The 24,427-nt window shown below is 41.2% G+C and overlaps 1 protein-coding gene across 1 annotated transcript; it reads left to right on the top strand.

Moving 5' to 3' along the window:
• The first annotated feature begins 21,368 nt into the window (after positions 1-21,368).
• On the top strand, positions 21,369-23,975 carry cabp5b (calcium binding protein 5b). Its single transcript, XM_047571321.1, has 6 exons — positions 21,369-21,535; positions 22,085-22,115; positions 22,199-22,342; positions 22,429-22,538; positions 22,651-22,798; positions 23,380-23,975. Exons 1-6 carry the CDS (start codon positions 21,485-21,487, stop codon positions 23,406-23,408), a joined length of 513 nt encoding a protein of 170 aa, XP_047427277.1. The 5' UTR covers positions 21,369-21,484; the 3' UTR covers positions 23,409-23,975.
• Positions 23,976-24,427: the final 452 nt, after the last annotated feature.

Below are 24,427 nucleotides of genomic sequence, written 5' to 3'. Positions count from 1 at the left end.
CCCCAGCCTCCTCTCCTCAGAGCCCTGCAGCGAGGGAGAGCGCTGTGCAGCCTCCCTCCCGTCAGCCCACTAATGCACATTACACACACATACATGCATGTGGAAATTCTGCATTTTTGGGCACGAATAAACATGCACAAGCTTAATCATGTGTTAACACATAAAAAGACCCCCCCCCCCACCCCCGCACACACAAACACACACACACACACACACACACACACAAACAGGGCACTGTGTGAAGCCCTGCTGGGCAACAGCAGGGGTTTGAGAATGAGGAAGTGAAGTAGATAAGGAGGACGCGTTTACACAGAGCGAGGAGGAAGGAGAGGAGCTGATGAAGGAGTCGAGGAGGAGAAAGAGGGAAGGGAGTCAGCTGGGGGGCGGGGGGGGGGGATTCAGAGATGCTTGGAGAGTATTAGCATTCACACACTGCTGCCCTCCCCTGACTCTCCTGCAGCCTCCATCTAAACTCTCTGTGCTCCTTCAGTCCTGCTTGTTTCCTAATGGCGTCGCACCAGGTTCTGTCTCTGAACCGTGCATCTCTATCTAGTGTTGTTTCAGAACCAGGAACAGAGCTGGTGACTTCTCCACCGCTTTATATTTCACCATCATAACGTCCTTCCTTCATGAACAGAAGTGACCTCGACACTAAACTCTGCCTGAACAGATCAACGTATTCAGTCTCAGATGCAGCTTCATGTGTTTGTGCTAATTGTGCTAATTGTGCTAACTGTGCTAACTGTGCTAATGTCTCGACACGGAGCCGGTGACAACACATCATCTCCAGTAGGTTCTGGTTTTAATGCACCTCAAGGCAACGAGATGATAGAACAAAGAAAGTTTAGATCAACCACGTTTACCTACAATTATGTCTGTGAACTGTTTTCGTTCCACACAGCGTCATTAAAGCTCTCGTTTTTGTTTTTAAAAGTTAGCAGAATGAGGTTTTACCTGGTTGAGTCCTGTAGTAATTATCAATGAATTTAATAAAAACCAAGGAATTTTAATTCACTCTGTAAATTGGCTTGAAAATGTATTTTATTCTGAATATAATGTTGAATAAATCAGGTCATGAATCATTTTTAATGAAACTGATTTTCTGTGATGTGGGAAGAATGAAATATAAAACTTTAGTTTCTGTGTAATCTTTAAAGATGTGGTTAGTAAATATTAGTATATATTTTTTATTAGAAACTGAATCACCATGAATCCTCCCTCCTTTATAATTACTCACTACGATTAAAACGACCAGTTTTTATACTTAAATAATCGTTATAGGTTTTATTTCCCTACAGAAATCAAAACATGGACTAAAGTTGACATTTTATTTATTTTTTTTAGTTATTTATTTATTTATTTTTACCAAGAAACAAGATATTTTGTCATGTTTTTATGAATAAAATGTTAAATAACTAAATGATATAACAAACTTCTGAGTAAAGTCCATGTGATTATAGGGAGGAATATGTTTGTACATTTTGGTGAATATAAGTAAAGATTTCTAACTCAAATTATGAAAAATTAGTTTTTAAAGGCACAGATTTTATAACTGCATCGATTTTTAGTGTGAAACAGTTCGAATATTATTTTCAGGAAGACATAATTTATCTTGCTAAATAAAAGAAGCAGTAATTTACAGCAAAGAACAAGAAATCAACAGGTAAATACAGGTCCTGGTGGATTGAATGTTAAACCTTTTAATTCTGAGGAACATGAACCAACCTGCAGACACGTCTCTGATCAGACGCTAATCTAACATTAGTGTCTGGGTTATTCTGGTTAGTCGATCTCATTTTATTATAGCGTTACACTTCTGTTGCAGTTTAAATCATCCAGTGTCATTAAACTAATTCATGAACGACGCGAAGCAGCAGGTCAACCAACGAACGAACGTGATGCACACAAACACACGTCTCCCAGACGGAAGGATTGTTGCAGCTAATGGCTGTTAATTGAATAATCAGATCAATGTAATTAAAGAGCGTGGGGAGGGAGGGGGGAGTAAGTGGGTTATATATTTATTTCATTATCAGCAGACTTACAGCCTGATTAAACTCAGCGACGAACAAGAGACGACGTGATCTAGTTTATGAAGGAGGACAAGGATCAGACAAACGTACGTCTAAAAGGCCTAAAAGGTCTAAAAGGTCTAAAAGGTCTGAAAGGCCTAAAAGGTCTAAAAGGTCTGAAAGGTCTTAAAGGTCTGAAAGGTCTTAAAGGTCTGGAGCCTGAGGAGGAATCAATACACTGAATGTTGACACAACCTTCTCCTCGTCTCTATTAACCACGTCCTCCTGACGCACGGTGCAGGAGTTCACACGGGACAGTTTCAGGTTAAGAGGGAACATGTGTTGTAGCTCAGTGACTCACTGTGTTCATGTTTTCATCCTCCTCCTGCATCACTCAGTCATCACCTACAACTTTACTCATCATCATCTATCACTGAGCTTTATTTATGTAGAATATACATATTAAATGCATATATATATAAATGCAATATATTCTAAAAAACAGGAGGAGGGAGTAAAACTTTTAAGTTATTTAACTTCCATATTTTACTAAATGAAAACAGTTTCTCTGACAAATTTCAGTGACAACACCAACCAAGAAGGTGAGTAAATCTTAATTTAGTGCAACACCTCCTGTTTCATCCATAAATCTACTGAGTATTACATTTAAATATAGATTTTTAGATTTCATCAGGTCTGAACATTACTTCAGATCGATCTGTAACTTATTCACACAAACGCGTTTCATTCTTGTTCGTGACCCATGAATTTTAAAATTTAAATTTCCCTTCAAATTTTAACCCTCCATCTTGATTTTTTAAAAAGTTTTTAATGGTACGTGGTAATGAATTATGTTTGGCCTCGTTCATCAGTCAACAGAGTAGCTACAGAGAGAGTGTGTGAAAATAAGTGTCTGGATGTTTTAATTGACCACAAGCTGCAGGAAGACTCACATTAAGTTTGTAGAGAAGGTAAATACAGACACATCCTGAATCAAACATTACACCCTGTACTGTTCACCCGTTTGGCCTGAGCCTGAGCTATGGGGTCACTTTACAAACAATATGCACATCACAGAAAAGAGCAAGTATCCATCACACTAATCCTCCTTTTGTTAAATCACAGGTTTTGAAATTTATGGACTTATGGTTAAAGTTTAAAAAGTAAAAAAGATATATAAATAAATAGCATGCTCCCTGAAAATGGTCTAAAATCAAACTAGAGAAAGTATTTAACAGTTAAGAGGAAAATTAAATGTTGAACAACCTGGAGTACGTACAGATATTAAACTCTGTGTGAACGGTTTGGAAGAAAGTAGTGATATAAAATTTAAAAACAGACGACTGTGGAGAAGGTTCAGGATCATAGAAGCTCTTTTGCTTTTTCTTGTTTCAAACAAACTAATTGTGGAAACAGATGAGGCTGTTTGAGTTTAACATGATATTGTTCTGTTTTTGTTTTTTTATTCTTATGTTCGTTTTATTCTTTTATGTTTGAGATGAATTTTGCTTTTTGTTTGGTGTCCAACAGGTTCAGAAGTTTCCCAGCAGAACATGGAAGTGTCAGTGTTATTTACTTCTCCTGACAGTGGTCATAATGTTGTGGCTGATTGATATACATTGTAATTCCCACATTCAGATCATACAGAGGTCAGAGAGTCTGAGTCTGAAGAAGGATTAAAAAGGATCTGAAGTGAACTCTGCAGCAGATTCACTTGAAACTGTTTGATATAAAAACGCTGAATGTCGTCAGATCTGCAGGTTTGACTGAATTACATTTGTTTCCATGAAATCTAAACTATCTGTAGTGGTACATATTATGAGTGTTCATTGTGGAGCCAAACAGCAGCAGCATGTTATGCTTCTGTTAATCTAACGTGGGAAAGTATTTAAGGTTGTTCCTGTTCATCTTTACGTGGTTGGAGCTGCTGAATCCACCCAGAGACTCAGAGACCAGGACTTCACCATCTACCAGCTACATTAAACACACACAGTGTGTTTGTTGGTGACACGGCTGCAGGAGAAGAAGTGACAGCCGGTCCCGGTGGGATTACTGACACGTTGCAGCGCAACAACAACTCTCAGCGTCCAGCGGCTGGAAGAGTCGACTATAAATATCAGCCTACATATTCACATTTAACTGCATGTCACACACAGCGCGGCAGCTACAGCAGCTCCTCCAACACCAGCTCCAGGTACGGCTGCTGGAGGAAATAACATTTACATTTCACTCATTTATGCATAAACACATAAACGTCTGGTACGATTATCTTCCCTTGACTCAGTGTGTGTAACCGGTGACTCCATCACTTATATTTAATTAAATAAAAACTACAAAGCACAAAGTAGCTCACAGAAAGTAGACGTCCTTGTAGGAGCTTTTTCTTCCAAGACAGAAGAAGAATTAATAGATATTAAATGATAAATAGATAGTTTAGGCTGTAAATATTCTCAACCTCATCAATGACGTCTCTGAATGTAAGTGGGAGGAAGCTGGACACTCAGACGCACGGAGAACATGGATTTAAATGCAGAAAACCACCACATGAAGCAGGTTCACTGGAGTAAATTAAACATAAGACTGAGCGGTAGTTTCTTCCTCAGTAAACCCAGTTTTACCGCCTGTGTTATCACCTTAAAGCTTTGTGTTGCTGCACTGGTTCCATCGCGAGGCAGCATCCGGCCTGTGTGACTGGTTATCATTTAAAAAGAACAGCTGTTGTGAATGTCATTAATGACATCATTCATTTAAACCTGTGGAGTTTCCTCCGTGATATTTCTGCTCATAGAGTCGATGCTGCTGAATGATGAATGACCAGCTGGAGGAGCAGGAACAACCCTCAGTTACAACAACGTTAGCGATGTTAGCCGGTGCAGTCAGAGTTAGCCGCTGTTACTGTGGCTTCCTGCTTTTAATTAACAGCTCCTAGAGCCTCGTATAATGAGGAGCTCTCTCACACCTAATGACTTTCTTTACTGTTGCACACACATGCACTCAGGCCAATTAGAGATCCCCCCGTTCTATCCCTTATTTCCTCCTCCACTGTTTTCATCTAATTGGTCGGGTTCTGTCTGTGAGAGCTACTTTTTATTTGGGTTTGTAATGTTCAGTTTTTAGCTTATTTATGTGGTGTCATGTCGTACCCTGCAGGCTCGAACACGGAAGAGCAGCCGGCGCTCATGACTCACCCAGTACGAGTTGACTTTCTCCAAAACCTCATTTTCTCAAGTCTAGACAAGTTTGCTTTTCCGTGGTATAATTTGGCTTCCAGATCCATTATCACGCTGGTAAAGCTCATTAAGATCAGCTGTCCCATTATCTTAATGCTGTTTGGAACAATGGCCACATCCTTACAGAGCGGCTCTGCTGTCAGTTTACCTACGTCCACACATCCTCCGTTCAGGCAGCAGCACAAGTTCATAGAACGCTTTACGGGAAGCGTTTAGTCACAAAAAGCTGCTCCTGGTGACTCAGCATCGCTTCACGATTACACACAGGCAACGATAAATACATCAGAGCTAGAGTGTGTCGACTGTTTAAATATGTTAAAGGTGATTTCATTCAGTCTAAATGTGTTTCTAACACTCTGATGCTTAGAGACAACTGGTGCTGCAGAGCTTCTCCTTCCAGCTGGAGTCATGTGCATGCATGCAATAAATGGAAAACAGATAAAGAAAGACACCAGAGAATGAACAACACTTTGCATCATCATTATCCATATGTGCAAAACCTGAATATCGATTTTTTCAGATGTATCGAAAATGAAAAAAATTACACTTTTTTGGCTTTTTCCCATCAATGACGTCACTAGAGATGATGCAGGAGGTCATGTGACCAGTTCATTTTAAATTCTTCTTCCTCAAAGTGACAAGAATTTAAGAAAGTTATGGGATATCATTAATGCTTAATTTGTAAATCATAAGGTGCAGACGCAAACTACACATGTGAGCTCAGGGATGAGACGGAACTTATACAGAAAACAACATGAAAATGCCCACTAGCCACGCTGTGGGACTTACAAGCCTCAATTTCAAAAAATATCCATGGTATAATTATTATGACGATAATTTCAATTATTTTAGGCTAAACTCCGCCCAGCACAGGTAAATGCCCACATCCCCACAGGTGGGACTGACAGTAACGTTATACAGTCAGCAATTAGTTTATCAACAGGTCTAAAAAGAGAGCTTTTAATAAATCACACATATCTTCCATTATTATTATTCAAAGATGGCACGGCGGCCTATTAGCAGACAGTATGCTCACCATGTTTAGTTAGTCCAAAACACCCACATCACGACCATGTCCGGACTCCGGTTCCCACCTGTTGCTGGTCCACCTGGACGACTGCTAGCGCTGTAGCTGCTCCTGCTAGCGGTGCACCTGACCAGCCTCCTGCACCGTGCTAGCTGTCGGTGAACCGTGCTAGCTGTCGGTGAACCGTGCTAGCTGTTGCGGCGCTAGCCTCCAGCTGCAGCCGGCTTTGACCATCAACATGACCGCTACATTTGCCCTCGTCGCCGCTTGTGGAAACTTTTCTGATTCGTTTATAAAGTGTCATGCAGCTCTTCCTTCTTTTTGACATGTTTGCGTTGAAATGGTAACAGTTTTGTAACTCTTTGTTTGCTCATCAGATGCGGTGATTTCAAAAGTTTATTTTATTGTTTCCTGTGCGAGGGGCGTGGCTTGTTGGCCCAGATTTTCAGTGCGTCAACACGTTTCTGACTCTCAAATGACGTTAAATCGTTAAATCTTAATAAACAACATGAAATTCTTGGGATTTGTTCTTTAAGTTAATATATGCACATTTATTTATTTATTTATTTATTCATTTATTTATTTTTATGAGAGGTACCGGATCTGCCCAAATAAGTACCGGAACACAGGGAGGTCAAAATTAAGAGGAGCCTTTCTCTTTTATTTTGCAAAAATGTGTAATGGAAACACAGCTACTGCCATCAAAGTGGCCCCAGTCGGCCCATGGATTAGAACCTAGAACCTTCTAGGAAGCCGAAGTCCCCACGCGAACACAGGGAGAACATGCAGACTCCACCCAGAAAGACCCGAGCTGGAGGCATCAGCGCTAACCACTGAGCCACTGTGCCGCCCCAAGTGACATCATATTTATTTTGCATCTCCATCTACGTCTAACTCCACCTGCCTCCCAGCTGATTTAAAACTGGCCAAAGAGGTGAGTGGGAGGACACCCACCTGTCAATCAAAGCAGCCACGCCCACTAATTCTGCAGCATTTAAACAGGTGAGTTCTATAAAAACTCATCATGAATGGAGAAATTAGCTCTACAGAAAAACTTCACTGCTCACGTGCAACGATTTAAACAATAATGATGATAATAAATAAATTGTCAGTCTTTGTGAGCTGTTTGTGATTTTCTGCGCTCACGTGCTACGTTCACTTACATCCTGTGCATCTCCTGGGGACTGAGCCTCCCCTGTCCTCACAAACTAGTGACGCCTCTGGTCAGTATTAATGCACTAATGCTCCAAGCATTTGGTTTCTCCTCCGTAATATCACCTTGCAAAGCTAAAACTGCACTAATAGATTTGTTTGGCTCCATCTCATTGAATGAATATGAACCTTCTTAAAATGCTCTGGCTCTGGTTATTTTTTTCATACGTATCCAGTGAAACTGGATCTCTTCCAGCGCCTCCACCTCCTCCCAGTATCGATTGTCCTCCCCGTGCTCAACACTGCATTTAAGACACACTTTAGTCACCTAAATGGTTCAGAAAGCTCACTTCTGGGGGTTGTGGTTTTCAGAATCTGACGCTGCATTCTGTCATGGCCTCAGGAGTGGGATGAGAAATATCCCAATTAATCAGTATAAGGGAGAGGGGGGGAAAAAAAGAAGAAAATAAACTCTTGAGTCAGGTCCACTCTGCATCCCCTTTAATCAAATCCACCCCAACTCCCCTTTAATCGCAGCACTTTCCTCTAATGCTAAATACCAAATAAAGCCTGGAGGGCACGAGGGGCTGGGGGGGCGGACGAGCTCCTGGGACATGGTCTGTCATCAGCTGAGCTTGTTACTGGGCTGGAAAATTAACCTCTTCATGGACACCTGACGCAGAAACACCCCCCCCGCCCCCCTCCCCAGGCTCCTGCTGCTAACATCCTCCTTATTTGTTGTTCTGTGCAGTAACACGCTGATAACAGCTGACAACGTGTTGTCTCAGGATCTCTGCAAAATGCAGAGTCAAATACTCAAATGTGTGTTTTCCTTCTTTGCTCCATCTCCTCACATGTGGATACACACTTGCCACCAGTGTCCTCATTAGTGCTTCCTGCCACTTCAGCACTTTGCATCTGGTCGGGTCTCTGCAGAACCGGTTTAAACTCAGACTACAACCATGTGTACGTTCAGGTTCTAGCAGCTCATCCAGGATTTTTAATGTTTAAATTCAGTTTCCTGTTTGTCCGTCTTAAACTGCCTCTCTATTTATAAAAGACAACAAACATATTATCAGTTTATGACATTAATACACTTCAGTCCTGCCTGTTTATTTAGAAATAAATTTACTCTCTATATATACTTTCCAAATCCTTCCATGAATCTTAAGTGTTATTGAATTTATTCTTTATTCTTACCAGTTATGTTGTTAACCTTCTTCCTCCTTGTTGCTGTACCTCACAAAGTCAGTTTTCTGTTACTTACAGAGGTTCGTTACTTTGGAGTTTTAGCAAAAACATCAACTTCATTAACTTCATTACACATATTCATTTTAGCCACACGCTTACTCTTAATTTTACGCTAAGTTTTTGAGTTATATGTTATTGTCTTTGAAGTAATTCCAAAGCAGGTCCCGTCCTGTTGTGCGCTCTAAGTGTGAGTTGAAGTCTCATCAGGTCGTCTCGTCTCCTCGTCCCTGCTGGAAATTGTTAATTCAAGCATTTTAGAATTGCGGTTCCAAATAATTCATCAGTACACCGACGGCCACTGGGAGCTGGCCGTGAATAAAACACCGACATTTTAAAGTGGATTTTGTTAAAAGTGGATGAGCACATTTTAACGTTGTCCCCTTTTGCATAAAACACAAACGTTACACGGATCCAACACTCCAACAACAATTTTTGCAAACACTTAAATGAGAAGTAAAGTTTTTCTTCTTCGCTGTGGGAGGAGACCATTTTAGTTCCTACCACCAGATCCACCACGAAGAAGCTGCTTTGAGCCTCTTTCCTTTACGAACAGAAGCAGAGTCAGCTCCATCCGCTCTAGTGAGAGTTTTACATATCGCTTGTTTCTCTGGGAAATATACAGGAGGGTTACCAAGGCAACCAGAGCCTCCGGAGACGGCGAGGGAATCATTCTTTATGTGAATACGGCTCCGGAGCAAAGTCAATACAGCACCACCCAGCACCTAAATGCTTCATCTAATAAGTTTTATTTTTATCTGTTTCTCATCTGGAATAAAAACCTCTGCTGACCTTTAAGACCCGGCGCACAAAATGATTTTACAGGTTCACAGAAACATCTTAAGAGCTTTATTTTTTGAAAGTGTCGCCTCAGTCCTCTGATGTAGTTTGAGTGTGTGTGTGTGTGTGTGTGTGTGTGTGTGTGTGTGTGTGTGTGTTTGTGTGTGTTTCTGTGTTTGTGTGCGCGTGGCTCCTCACACTTGCCCTCTGGCCATGGCTTCATTAAACATTTCATTAACATCATTTGCATCGTCAGATTAAACTACCCCCCCATCACACACATGCCCAGACACACACCTGTGTGTGCACATACAAATGCATTCACACACACACACACACACACACACACACACTAGCACAGCTGCACGTGCACACGCAGCAACACACTGGGGCGTTATAAAAGGTCCCATCACACTAACCGAGTGTGACAGGAAACCACCGCCATGACGTCCCCTCCACCGTCGCTCCATCCTCACACTGCCCCCAGCAGGAAAACAAACACACTGGTTGTTGGTTGACAAGCTTAAAATGGCCGCTGTTAGCTGTTAGCTGTTAGCTTACACACAAAGATAGTTATACATGAATAAATCGTGTAGCTACTGTGTGTGTGTTTCATTGTAAACGATATCAGTAAATTATTGACTGTTTATACTATGGACAAACCCATCATGACGTCATCCACTGGATTCTAAATCTCGAAAAATTAAGCCAAAAAAGTGGGCGGGGCCTATGGTCGCCATGTTGGATGAGCTTTACTCCACCCACACTCGGATACTTCAAATATGGGCGTGGGCGTTGCATTGGAGGCGGAGTTGAAGCAGCCTTGCCCACTCAACTCTCTGCTACCTGTTAGCTCGGGCTAACACCTGTCACTCAAAGCAGGAACGCCCTTAATTATGCAGAATTTTAAACCTTAAAAATTAACAAATGAGTTAGAAAAATATCAATTGTCATGAATAGTGAAATAAACCATAGGGACTGAAATCCTTTTTTGAACCTGGCTGTAAACATGTTTAATAATGCTGTAAATTGGGCTTTTTTAACATGGGGGTCTATGAGGATTTCCTCCCTTTAGGAGCCTCTAGTGGACACTCGATCAACTGCAGCTTTTTGCACTTCTGCACGGGCTTCATGGCTTAGACCTTGAGCAAATATACTGAAAAAAATTATTTTGATTCAAATCTAATGGAGATTAAAGTAGAAATATATAATAATAAAGATAGATGAAGCTCAGTGTGGTGTCTGCAGTCGTCTCCATCTTTGTCCAACTCCTGAGTGGAGCTGAGGCTAAAGACAGCTAGCCACCTGTCACTCAAAGTAATTCTAAATAACTTTTAAAATAAGACAGGTGATATTTATAGTATAGATATGCAGTATAGGTCATAAGCTCCACCCCCTCCATGTTAGCAGATGGGCCGAACTAAATAAAGAATGTTTCTGTCATTTTAGGTGATTATTATAATGTTGATGCATGTGGCCTCAACACGTGGTCTTTCTGGGTGGAGTTTACATGTTCTCCCTGTGTCTGTGTGGGTTCTCTCCCGGTTCTCCAGCTTCCTCCCACCCTCCAAAGGTTCATTGATTCTGCATCAGCTGTAGGTGTGAGTGTCTCTCTGTGTTAGAGACCTGTCCTGGGTGGTCACAGCTGGGACAGACTCCAGCCCTCCTACAACCCTCCAGAGGACAAGAGGCCACAGACACTTAATTATCTCAATTGTTTTAATTTCATTTATTTATAGTTAAACATGTTTGAGTGTTTTTTAATGAACTGTTTTCCTGCATCAGAGCGTTTCAAATGTCATGCTTTTGGCCAATTAGACCCATTTTATCATATAAATGTATTCATGAATGTCTTTTTTACTCTAAACTCCAAAACCAGAGAATAAATGTCACAAATTATTTCCCGTCAAAGACACACGACACCAAACATGACGTGACAAATTCAGACTGGTGAGATCTATAGAAGTTGATTGAATTAATAAGGTTGTAAACATGTTTATTTCTGCTGGAAAGTTTTTAACATTTAGGTCTATGGGGATTGACCATAGACCAGAGCTAGTAGAGCTCCCCCTGGTGGCTGGAGGCTGCACTATAGGTCATGAGCTCCACCCCCTCCATGTTCGTGGATAGGCCAAAGCAAAACACGTCAAATAAAGAATGTTTCTGTCATTTTAGGCAGCATCCCCCGGGAAAATACTGTGAGTTTGGCCAATGAGAGGAAGTGGAGACGTGTTGTCTTTGTTTATAGACAGTATATATGTTGGAGCCTCTACTGGACGTTAGAGGAACTTCAGCGTTGGTTTTGTTTCCCGCTTGTTCGTACAATCTGTCCCCCTAAGACCTGAGGCAATGGAGGCCACAAGTACACAAAACAAGGAGCAAACGATCCCAACAAACTATCCTCTATGAGTGAACACATTTTCTGTGGCTGCAACACAAATCAGCTCATGCAAGCACAACAGCAGTAAATGAGAGCCAGGAGAGGACAAAAAGAGAGGGTGGAGAGGAGATAACAGAGTGGAGCGTGGTAGGAGAACGAGGGGAGATAAGACTGATGGAACAAAAAGTAGTAAAATGTATGTAGAGAGAAGTCATTAATCTCTAAGATGCCCCCTTTGCTCCTTGGTTCTAAATTGCCTGCTATTTATAGGACGTCATCAGGGCTGCACTCGGGTGACAGCGATGCTCTCATTGGTCCAGAGAGAGGTCAGAGGTCAAGTGATTTAACTCCTATCACAGACTGTGTGTCTCCTGCAGCGTGTGTGTGTGTGTGTGTGTGTGTGCGTGAAATGATTTAACTCCACTCTGAATGTGCGTCTCCTGCGGCTTCATTATCCAGACTGGAGAATCACACACACACTGAGGCAGCGCAATCACCTTTTAATGGGAATATCTTCAGAAAAATGGAAAGGTATTAGATAAAAGAACACACACACACACACACACACACACACACAGAGACACACTCATACAAGTACAATACAAAAAATAAAACTCCATCTGCACCCAGCAGGAGTCTGCTCTCTACACGGAGACGGTTTGAACTTCATAAACCAACCAGTGAGAAGAGAACATTCATTCATCAGACAGTTTTTATCCCAAAACCTGAACCAGACTGAAAACCAGCCAGAGTTATAAGTTATAAGTGTCTGCTGTTAATTAGAAGATGAGTTTTTGCTTCTGAATGACAATGAATCTGCAGCATCTGATCTCATTAAACAGACCTGGTTAGAGACGTTTCTCCCGTTCGCTGCACGTTTCAGGTGTTTCAGTCTCTATTTCTTGTACATTTTGTTTCATATGCTAATTTTATGCATTTTTGTATAAATAATTTAATAATTTTGTATTAATATTTTATTTTATTTCATGTTACTAGATTTAGATTCTTACTTATATTTTATTTCATTTTACTACATTTTTACTTATATTTTATTTTATTTTTTCTTTGTGCAGCTGAGTTACTACGACCGAACAATGATTAAAGTCTAAATCTAAGTCTTTCATGTTTAGTTTTAATAAATCAGTAGGTTGTTCAGTGTTGGACCAAAACCCAGCAGCTGTTTCACTGTCGCTTTCTTCTACTTTTTTCATATCATTTCTAAAGCTCAGTTTGTTTGAGAATCGTCGTAAACACGGTTAATTTAATACAGATACATGGCTCCATGTCTAAGAGGTTTATTCTGCCTTAAAGTATCGACATCAGCCTTAAAATTGTTCCATGTTTGATAAAACCAGTGACAACACATATTTAAAATCTAATCCGATCCTGAGTCGTCAGTGTTGACACAGACGAGTCACTTTGTGCTTTTCTATGGTTCATTTAACTTAAAGCTCTTTAAACTATTTTTGTAATATTTGTCCGTGATAAGAAAAGACATTAATATCTCTACAACAGTGAGGACACGATGAACAGCCTCCAGCTCTTGGGAGAAACGTTAAATGCATCATCTTCTCATCCTTATCGCCAGGGAACAGCGGGGATTTTAAAAACTCAAGCTTTCTTGCTTCTCCCTAATCAAAAGTCTAAATTAGAGTTAGAATAATGGACAGTAATTATCTGGAGGAGAGCGTAACGTACCGGAGAAAAACCTGATAAGAGCTGATCAGAGTCTGGTGACATCTGGGTTTCATTATGAGAACCAGAGAAAACACAGCGTCCTCCAGCCAATCAGACACGTTTAAACCAATCAGTTCCCAACAGAGAGACTCTGGAACCTGGGTCCGGATGGAAATAATAATAATAATAATAATGGATTGGATTTATATAGCGCTTTTCAAAGGTTAGAAACAGGTTGAACTGGGCTCAGCTTGAAGGTTCTGGGTTTGAATCCATTTAAATGGAATGAAGGCTGAAGTGGAACCTTATAGAAAAAGATGGATGAAGCTCAGTGTGGTGTCTGCAGTCGTCTCCATCTTTGTCTAACTCCTAGCTAGTTTAAAAGTGGTCAAAGAGGTGGAGCTGAGGCTAAAGATGGCTAGCCACCTGTCACTCAAAGTAGCTCTGCATACTTTTAAAATTAAGACAGGTGAGATCTATAGAAGCTGAATGAATTAATGAGGCTGTAAACATGTTTATCTCTGCTGGAAAGTTTTTAACATTTAGGTCTATGGGGATTGACCATAGACCAGAGGTAGTAGAGCTCCCCCTGGTGGCTGGAGGCTGCACTATAGGTCATATAAGCTCCACCCCCTCCATGTTAGCGGATGGGCCAAAGTAAAACACTAAAATACAGGTCAAATAAAGAATGTTTCTGTCATTTTAGGTGATTAATATGATGTTGATGCATGTGGCATGTTCTCCAGCTTCCTCCCACCCTCCAAAGACATCATGCTGGTTAGGTTCATTGATTCTACATCAGCTGCAGGTGAGAGTGTCTCTCTGTGTTAGAGACCTGTCTCCAGAGGACAAGTAGTTACACAAAATGAATTATCTCACTTGTTTTATTTATTTATAGTTTAACATGTTTGAGTGTTTTTTAATGAACTGTTTTCCTGCATCAGAGCGTTTAAAATGTCATAATTACGGCCAATTAGAGACTTTTTATCATATAAATATATTCATGAATGTCTTTTTTACTCTAAACTCTAAAACCAGAGAATAAATGTCACGAATTATTTCCCCTCAAAGACACACGACACCAAACATGACGTGACACTTAAACTTTAAGCTCCGTCTTAATCTCGAAGAAGTTGGAACCAGGAAACATCAAAAGTCACTTATTTCAAATTAGAGCCACATCACACGTGTGTCTTCAGTGTGTGTGTATGTGTGCGTGTGTGTGTGTGTGTGTGTGTGTGTCTACTGTCCTAGTTTGTGCGTAGCAGTCGTTGAGGTCAAATAAGGAGCAAAGTTTCCACATCGTGTAAAGTAGAACCATAGCCACAGGCAAAGACACACACACACACACACACACACACACGCATACATATACACAACTTAAAACCACAATTAATTTCTGCTCTAAATTCAGATTGGTCATGCTGTCAGGATATATTTTCATAGATGCAATTAAAGCAACATCATCATCCACATAATCAATGACAACCATGAAACCCCAGGCTTATTAAAACGCACACACACACACACACACACACTGATCCTCAGACCTACATGTACCACTACCCACACTGACTCATTATCTGAACCACGCTGATTAAAATCTGAAGCAGTGTCACATAAAACAAAGAGCACACACGCACACACACTCAGAGGACGGCGCGGTGTCACAAACCATCACCGTAGACAGGTCAGCAAACCATGACACAGCCAAGATGGACACCACAGCCAGCAGGCATGTTGTTACCCAACACACACACGCACACACACGCGCGCGCGCTCACAAACAATTTATTGCCAGCGCCGAGCAGACATCATGGGACCTGACGAGGGCCGCGGGTTTTCATCCTGATTGGCTGTCACATGCACTCTGGTTGTCGTGACAACGGCCGTCCCTGCAGGACACTGGCGACCGGAGCTCAGCGTGGAGCCGAGCCGTGACACTGATGAGGGAGCGGGAAACTTTTACAAGCGTCGGCGTGGAATTCATCTGCAGCGGCTCCGTCTTTATTTGCTTTTGATTTAAGAAGCAGGATCGTCTGCTTTCAGGATTCACCGGAGGAGGAGGAGGAGGAGGAGGAGGAGGAGGAGGAAGAGGAAGACATTTAACCTGCTGGACTTTCAGAGTGGGTCACACAACACTGGAGATTATTATTATTTTTATTGTTATGCAGCGTCCACGTCTCTAAAACCCACAGAACTGTTTCCATGGACAAACTAAATACAATGTTCTGATCAGATATTTGACTTGTAGTTCTAGTGGTTCTGTCGCTGTGGTCTAAAATCTGATGGAAATAGAAGAGGAAGAGGAAGCATCTATCTCTGAACTCCATGTGGGTTCCAGCTTTGGTTTAATCTTTGTGTCTCTACCTCCATGTTCCTCCTCAGCCTGATGTTTCCCCCCATGTGGAGCAGACGTGCTGTGAGAGAACATATCTATTCCAACCACAGATGATCAAGAATCTGATCAGGAACTGACACGGCTGTTAGGAGAACAGATAGTCAGATGTTTACTCCACCTCCCTGTGTGTGATAGATTCATGTGGATCTGATTGAGCCTGGTTTTATCTCCTACAAAGACAATAACATGGAGAAGAACAGTCTCACCTCCAGGATGTGTGTTTCCTGGAAGAAGGCGCCATGAAGGGATGCATCTCTCCCTGACATCCTCATTCCTACCTTAGACTGGGCTCTTGGTAGAAGGTTGAAACTGGTCTGAGTTTTTAGGAAATGACCTTTGAACTCTGACCCCACATCCCTCGACTCGGCTGAGACGTGAAAATCTGGAGGAGATCATCAGCAGAGCCGTGGAAAAATGATTAGAACGTGATTTAATGTCTGATGACGAGAAGACGTCAAAGATTAAAGACTATTCTCCTGGAATCGTCTGCAGGAAGAAAAGCTACAAGAATAACATGAGTTCTTATAAAAAGAAGTATCAGTTCATTCCATTCATGTCACATTTTATTAATTAATGCCACCAGTTTTTTTTACCTTATTTCTGGTGCACGTCATGTCATTTCAGTTAATAAATGACTTTACTGAGTCAGTTTCCTTCCTTCGTGCCATAAACTCATCCACAGGCGCTGTTAACAGTCAGCGCCTCATTCAGACAAATGCAGAAATATGCATCATCTTCACTATTTCCATATAAAAACAGACTTTCATTTGGATCTCAGCGTGTTATTTGCCTCATATTTTACGGCTCGGTTTCTACCGGTGCTTTTGTTTGTTCTGAGGGAGTGAAAGGAGACACACACACACACACACACGCACACACACACACACACACACACGAGTGGTGTGAGGCTGCAGGTGATTGGCTGGATGCTCCCAGCGCGACGCTGCTGCAGATGCTGCTGTCGTTGTAGTCGAATCTGCTGAAACTTTCATTTGGACGGAACCTTCTGGGGACGATGAACTCAATCAAATATTCATGACAGCGAAGAACAGAAAGATCAAACTTTACAGGACGACTGCTGGTCAACACACACACACACACACACACACACACACACACACACACACCTGATCGGTGACGTCAGCAGAAAAGGTTCTTTTTAGTTTTAGTTTTAGTTTTAGTTGGAATAACTGACGATCAATCTCCTCTCGTCTGGCTGTGACCTTTACTCTTCCAGGTTCACGTCGCTCTGAAAGATTTAACTTTTTGAAAGCTCGGCCTCTGAAATATTAAAGCTGAACCTTGTTAAACAAGGATGTTGCATTTACATCCTTAACGGAGGCATCATCAGCTGACGCTCGCCGGCTTTTTTAAAAGGAGGCTGTGGAGGCATTAGAACGGGACCATGTGAACTGTTCCGTGACAGATATTAAATATACTCTGAAGAAATGAATTACTCAACAAGGCTGACGCACAGTCAGTAAATTCAGTCAGAAATCAGTTACATTAGTAGTGAACTGGCCCTTTATCAGACTGTTACTGTGATGATGAACCAGAAACTCGCTGGTAAAGATGCAACAATAAGACTAAAAAATCGCTCTGTTCTGCAGCGTAATGGACAAATATGTGTAAAATACTTTGTTGTTAATGAATGAGACCAAAGAAGAAGAATTGAATTAGCTGCAGAAGAAATCAGATCTGCAGTGAGACCCATCACATCACACAACACACTGTAAAAAATAAACCCATGCACAGTTTGCAAGGTTGGGTTTGTCATTGCAGTTCTGTTGTGCGCCATGAAAACAAACCAAACACTGACTATGCTATGCTATGCTATGCTATGCTATGCTATGCTATGCTATGCTAACCAGGAAATGAGTTAAACCCACCACTGAGACCTGTGTCTATGTCTTCAACAGCTTTTAAAAAGCATCTGAAATAACTGAATCTACCTGAACTCTCACTCGTCCTTGTTTGATTTTTTCTTTCCTGCTGTTGATCTAAGTAACTTTATTTTCAGTGAAATCATATGTAGTTTCTTTGTTTAGTTTGCATGTCATGTATGTTCTGTATGGTTCTGTAATATGTGGAACTCTGTATAAACCTGTAGAGGCTTCATTCCCACTTTGCATATATTTGTAACATAGTTTGTGTGAAACCAAGAAACTGAGTTTTTCTTTTCTCTTCTGTCATTGTGGAAATGGAAAATGAATTAGTATTAGTATTAGTATTAGTATTAGTATTAATAGTATTAGTATTAGTATTAGTATTAGTATTAGTAGTATTATTATTAGTATTAGTATTATTATTAATATAATCTCACCACTAGATGACACTAAATTCTGTGGCCTCATGTTTTAAACAGATCTGAGTCCAAACATTTTCAGCTTTCAGTGCAAAACAACTTCTCCTCTAATTAAACGTGACGACCTTTATAACATGTGGAGTTAAGATGAGAATGTGAATAAATAATAGACATAAATAATCTGTAGATGAAGGAGACTCATGCGTGAAGGACTGAGAGTTTCCTAAAAGGACATTTAGTGTGTGTGTGTGTGTGTGTGTGTGTGTGTGTGTGTGTGTGTGTGTGTGTGACCTTAAGATATCATAGAATCTATATGAAGCAGAATAAATGTACAATTAGTTCATCAAAATACTCTTATGAAACCTTTATAATATTAAGGAACAAGCCTGTGAACGTTCATTCAGATATAAATACATGTGGAAATGTCTCAGAATGATGCTTCTGCAAACACACACACACACACACACACACACATACACACACACGTCTCTGCAGCATCAGCATCGTATCCTGTTAAACAGCTCCCTCTAGTGTCAATGCAGCAGAACAAGCTGTGTCCACCACATAACACAGAGACACGTGAAGACACACAGAGACACATAGAGACACATAGAGACACATGGAGACATGACAGTGGTCCTGCAGAGGAAGGTTAATAAACTGAAGCGTGTATTTATGTATTTATCTGTGTGAAGTAGGATTAAAAGAGCGATTGGATGGATGACGATAAAGTCTCAGATCATTCAGAACCACATGTTTGACTCTTATTAACACACGTCAAAGATTACAAATTAATTTTACAAATTAAAAAAAGAGTTCATTACGATGAATAAGTAGCACGACATTTTGGAGAATGTGCTTCTTTGTTCTTTCTGGCTGAGAATAGACGATTGATTGAAGTCACATATTAATTAATGTGCGACCTGCAGCCCTGAGGGAACAGCATCAGCTGATCTGCTGCTTTGTTCATTAAATCCCTCCAAAACCCCAAATGTAAAAATGACAACTTGCATTTCTGCAGGTGATTTAGTATCAGACGTCTTCCTGCCTGGGAGCAGTAAATTCTTTTTTGCAATCTTGCACTTGGCCGTAAGGAAATGAGCTGACTGTAGCTGCAACAGCCTCCTCATCTGAAGCGACTCTCTGCTGGAAAATAGAGCTACATATTTCCCAGAGTGTGTAACTCTCAGCTGAAGTGTGTCTCTGCGCGCTCGTGAGTGGGTGTATCAGTGGTGGAAGCGTCCTGTGTGGGAGCTGAGGTGTGTGTCAGTTCACCTCAGAGGAAGCTACGCTAACAAGGCGCCGCCGCCGAGGAACCAGGGGAGAGATGTAAAGTGGCAAAAACAAACGGGCGATTCCTGCGAGTGTCACGGAGCTGACAGGAGGCTGCACACTCCACTTTAATGCTGTCAACCTGAGATTTAATGTGACAGCCCCCCGGCCCGGCCCTGCCCCCCCTCCCTCCATCCATCCCTCCCTCCATCCCTCCCTCCACAGATGCACATTTGCCTTTCTAAGCACCTGGAAGTGTTTTGAAGTGTTACTTTGGTCGTTAGTGTTCAGCTCAAAGACGTGGAAACAGGGATCAGGTGACACTCACCTGGTTTCTCTGATGAATCTGCTCATGAATATTAACCAGACCTAGATGATGATGATCCAACAACAAGGAACTAGAGCCGAGAGGGTCATCTTTATCTCTTTATCTTATATACATAGGTTTTTACGAGCTAATATTTGTACAGTCTGGTGTTGCTGCACCTTCACTTCAAATAAAACCTTGAACCCTGAGTGAGGAGGAGGTTAGAGTCACTGAGCTCTACAAGCGCTTGGATTTCCACATGAAGAAAGTTCAATCCAGGTCTCTCAGCGCGTCCAACAACCTGCTGGAGATGATCTACGTCTCCTCTACATATGTCAGTGGTTCCTGCAGCATCAGCAAATTCAATTGGAACTACAATTACACAACTTTTATTTGTCCCAGAATGGGGAATATGCAGTGTACACAGGGCAGAACTGATTAAACAATATGCTTCACAATAGAAGTACTGGCGAATAAACAACAAGTATTTAAATTGAAACAAAGCAGCAACACACGTTCCCTGAAGGCACCGCTAGATGGCGCTGCAGAGCCTGAACCCTGCAGCACAAGCGTCTCATACACAAGTGACGTGTTTATGAAGAACAGAAGAATGATGGACAATAACAAATGAATTATCTCCAGTTAAATGAATAAATGCACAGAAAGTAGAGGTGAAATATCTAAATAAATAAATTCAATTTCACATAAGTATCATTTTATTTTCTAATTTGTCTTTATTGTCTGTGTTTCCACGTTTCTTTACTTTTACAGATATATTTCTTATTATTATTTGACTTCATATTTAAGAATCAACCAAACATGTATATGAATATTTAAGAAGCTGTATTACAACAGTCAGAGGAGGAGGAAGAGGAAGAGGAGGAGGAGGAAGAGGAGGAGGAGGAGGAGGAGGAGGAGGAGGAGAAGGAGGAGGAGGAGGAGGAGGAGGAGGAAGGGGGAAGAGGAGGAGGAGGAGGAGAAGGAGGAAGAGGAGGAGGAGGAGAAGGAGGAAGAGGGAAGAGGAGGAGGAGGAGAAGGAGGAGGGTTAAATATCAGTCGAATGAAACTTTTTAAAGAATTTCATGATGTTTTTTCTTTTGTGTGTTCTTTTATTTTATTGATGTCTATAGTTTGACAGATTATCACGTCCTGTGGCCCGGCTCCAACAAATGTCACTTTCATTTCCAATATTTCACAATAAATAATCTGCTTTTACATGTGTGTGTGAACAGGATCAGATGTTACATAACCACACATGAGTGTTTTCATGGTACAGACGCACATACGATGTGTTTGAGGTCGACATGTGGCTCATTTATTTAGATTTATTTCATTAAGTTCACGTGGTCTGAGTCTGAGTTTAAGCTGCAGTGACTCTTTTATTCCATGTGTGTCTGTGAAGTGTTGCATTCACCAGTTATTAGAACAACACTGATGTTTGATGCGTCTCTCCACCGTTAAGCCCGTGCTTCTTTCCCGGACCAAAGCTGCAGAGATAATCCATACGAGACCTCGTCCCTCGTCCCTCGTCCCACGCGTACACACCTCACACACACACACACACACACACACACACACACACACACACACACACACACACACACAAACACACACAAACACACACATGCTCGCAGTGAAATAATGAAAGTAACCACATCAGAACCACACGGCTGCAACTGAGACGTCCAGAACCATGAGCGTTAAACAAGCCTGCATCTTTCTCAGAGGAGGAACCAAGAGACACGTAAGTCCAGCTCCATCAGCACCATCACCACCATCAGCACCACCACCATCAGAACCATTTAGCCTCTGATTCATTCAGGAAACACTTGATCTGCTGCATTAACAGGAGCCACAGGATTTCACTTACTTTCTCTACTTTGTATTGTTTGTTTGCTCTGAACCGTAGTAATTTACAGACGACTGTAATAACTTAACTTTAACTTTAAATAGACTGACCAGAGAAAACACCATTAAAACATTTAAACATAAAAACATAAAAGTGGAGCTTTTTATTTCTTATTATTTATATGATTTTCTCATCTCACTCAGATGATTTAATTCTTTGCTGTAACAGACGTTTTAATTCAGCGCGGTGCAGAAGGACGTAGAGAATAAAGGAGGAGCTCATCTCTGTGGATCTAAAAGTCTCTTTAATGTATCTGTTATTGAAGATGATGTATGAAGCTGTAGATTTCCTTCCAGAGATAATTTACAGAAGGACACAGTAGCTGCAGGTCTTTTGTGTGTGTGGTGAATCAAACTAACACCAGATGCTGTCGTTGCTTCACAGACGAGGTCTCTCACTCAGGAGGAGGTAGAAGGTAACGATGTTTTTACGCCTTCAGCTTAAATCCTGTGGAATCTGTTTTTCTATCTGCTTGAGTCCCGTCTGTCTCCTCCCCAGAGCTGCGTGAAGCTTTCGTAGAGTTCGACAAGGACAAGGACGGTCTGATCAGCTGCAAAGACCTGGGGAACCTGATGAGGACCATGGGCTACATGCCCACAGAGATGGAGCTGATCGAGCTGAGTCAGAACATCAACATGAACCGTGAGTAGAACATCCAGAGAATCGGCTTCATCACTCGCTACATCACTTCTGCTCACATCTCTGTCAAATCTGCCGTCCGGTCTCAGTGGGAGGACGAGTGGACTTTGAAGACTTTGTTGAACTGATGACCCCCAAGCTCCTGGATGAGACCGCAGGGATGATCGGGCTGAAGGAGCTGAAGGACGCTTTCAGAGAGGTGGGTTCTCCTTCCCCTGGTCTCTGGCTCCTCACAGTGGAAACGGCTGGAAACGCTTGGTCACAGACAATCTTCCTCTTCCTCTTCCTCTTCCTCTTCCTCTTCCCTGCAGTTTGACATCGACGGTGACGGCTTCATCACCTCGGAGGAGCTGAGAAGTGCCATGGCGAAGCTGCTGGGTGAACACACCAGCAGGAAGGAGATCGACGCCGTGGTCAGAGAAGTCGACAACAACGGAGACGGGACCGTCGACTTTGAGGGTGAGAAGCTGCAGGATTTAAGAAGCTAAACGCTCTGGTGTTACATTAAAGAAACACAGATTTATTTGTCTGCTCATAAAAACCTCCATCAACAAAATAGTTTAGTCATTTTTTTGTTGTTTAACCTCCTGAGACTAAAGCATTTATTTGCTTCTTGATTTCTTTAAGATAAGATTTATATCTTTTTTGTTTGGGATCAGTTGGATCTAAGAAGTATAAAAAAACAAGCATCATCTTTGAAATGGAAGTAAATTTTTAAATTAAATTATGTGGATACAGGATTATTTCACTGTATTTAAGTCACTGATGTGTAACCAAACTATAAAACTGTTTATTTTAATGAAATCCCAACGTCCTCAAACGAGTTAAATTTTCATGTGACATCAAACTGGAAAAATGTTAATAAGAATAAATAAACGCATGTATTGACCCTTGACCCCAACACAACAGTGTCTAAATGAAGCAGGATAAGAAGCTAATGTCCACACACGAGGACGTCAGGTCTCAGGAGGTTAGATTCAAACCTTCATTCAGAGCTGAAGAGAAAGAAACTGATGAATATTTTGTGTTTGTCTTCCCAGAGTTTGTGAAAATGATGTCTCAGAAATGAGGAGCGGAGGGATGAGGAGGTGAACCAGCTCTTTGACTTTCTTTTTAATTTAAGAGTCTGCATCAAGTTTTGTCTGTATAAACGTCTGCATGTCTAAAAAAACACTGAAGAGTTTCTGCTGCTGTGGAGCCTCAAATCTACTGGAAATAGAACAGAAGAAGAAGAAGAAGACGTCTCCTGCTCCCTCCTCTTTATGTCCAACATGTCTCCGCGTCTCTTTCTGTCCACATTGATTCCAGCTTGTTCTTCTACCTTCATGTGTCTGTTCACAGAGAAGATTCATTCCAACCAGATCCAGAGTTTCCATGGTTTCATGGTTTTATTCGGATTATTAGGCTGAAATATTTCCTTTTTCTTCAGGTGACGTATTTTTACTGTGTTGGTGTTTTCACTAAAGTAAAGTATTATTTCTCCCACTTGTCTTTATACTGAACAGATCTGATGAGCTCCATGAATTACATCTTTTTTAATGAGACACTTCACGTTCGACCTAATTTTAATGTCTGTTTTCTGGATTCATTGTGTTTAAACCATAGAGCAATAAAAATAAAAAGTGTTTCTCAGATATTTCCGTTATTTTTTTTTTTTATTCTTTGCATGTTTAAAATGAACTAGAACAAACGCTTCTGCAGTGATGACTGTGATTACTAATGTGGGGGCAGCGACTATTAGCTCATGTGTTCCCCGCTGGGAACTTTTATTCCAGAAAGAACAGAATAATAAACGAAATAAGCTCTTAAACTGCTTCCATCTGTCCATCTGATCATCACTTAGTCCAACAGTGACACTCTGGATGTTTGAGGCTTTTTACCCAAATGAAACCAGCAATAATAATAATAATAATAATAATAATAATAATATTAAAAGACGATTTATTTTCCAACCACTTGTAAAAGCTGCAGCTTAATCTATAGACGACCTGAAATCAGGCTCAATATATGACAAATAATATAGAAAGTATTCAGGCTAAACATCTGGGATGAAACCTCAACGTTGAACCGTTTCTACAGATTTGATTT

Source organism: Mugil cephalus, chromosome 20, assembly GCF_022458985.1.
Source record: "Mugil cephalus isolate CIBA_MC_2020 chromosome 20, CIBA_Mcephalus_1.1, whole genome shotgun sequence".
In the NCBI taxonomy this organism is placed as follows: Eukaryota; Metazoa; Chordata; class Actinopteri; order Mugiliformes; family Mugilidae; genus Mugil; species Mugil cephalus.
The sequence above is the reverse complement of the archived record's forward strand: the minus strand, read 5'-3'. Positions and strand labels throughout refer to the sequence as shown.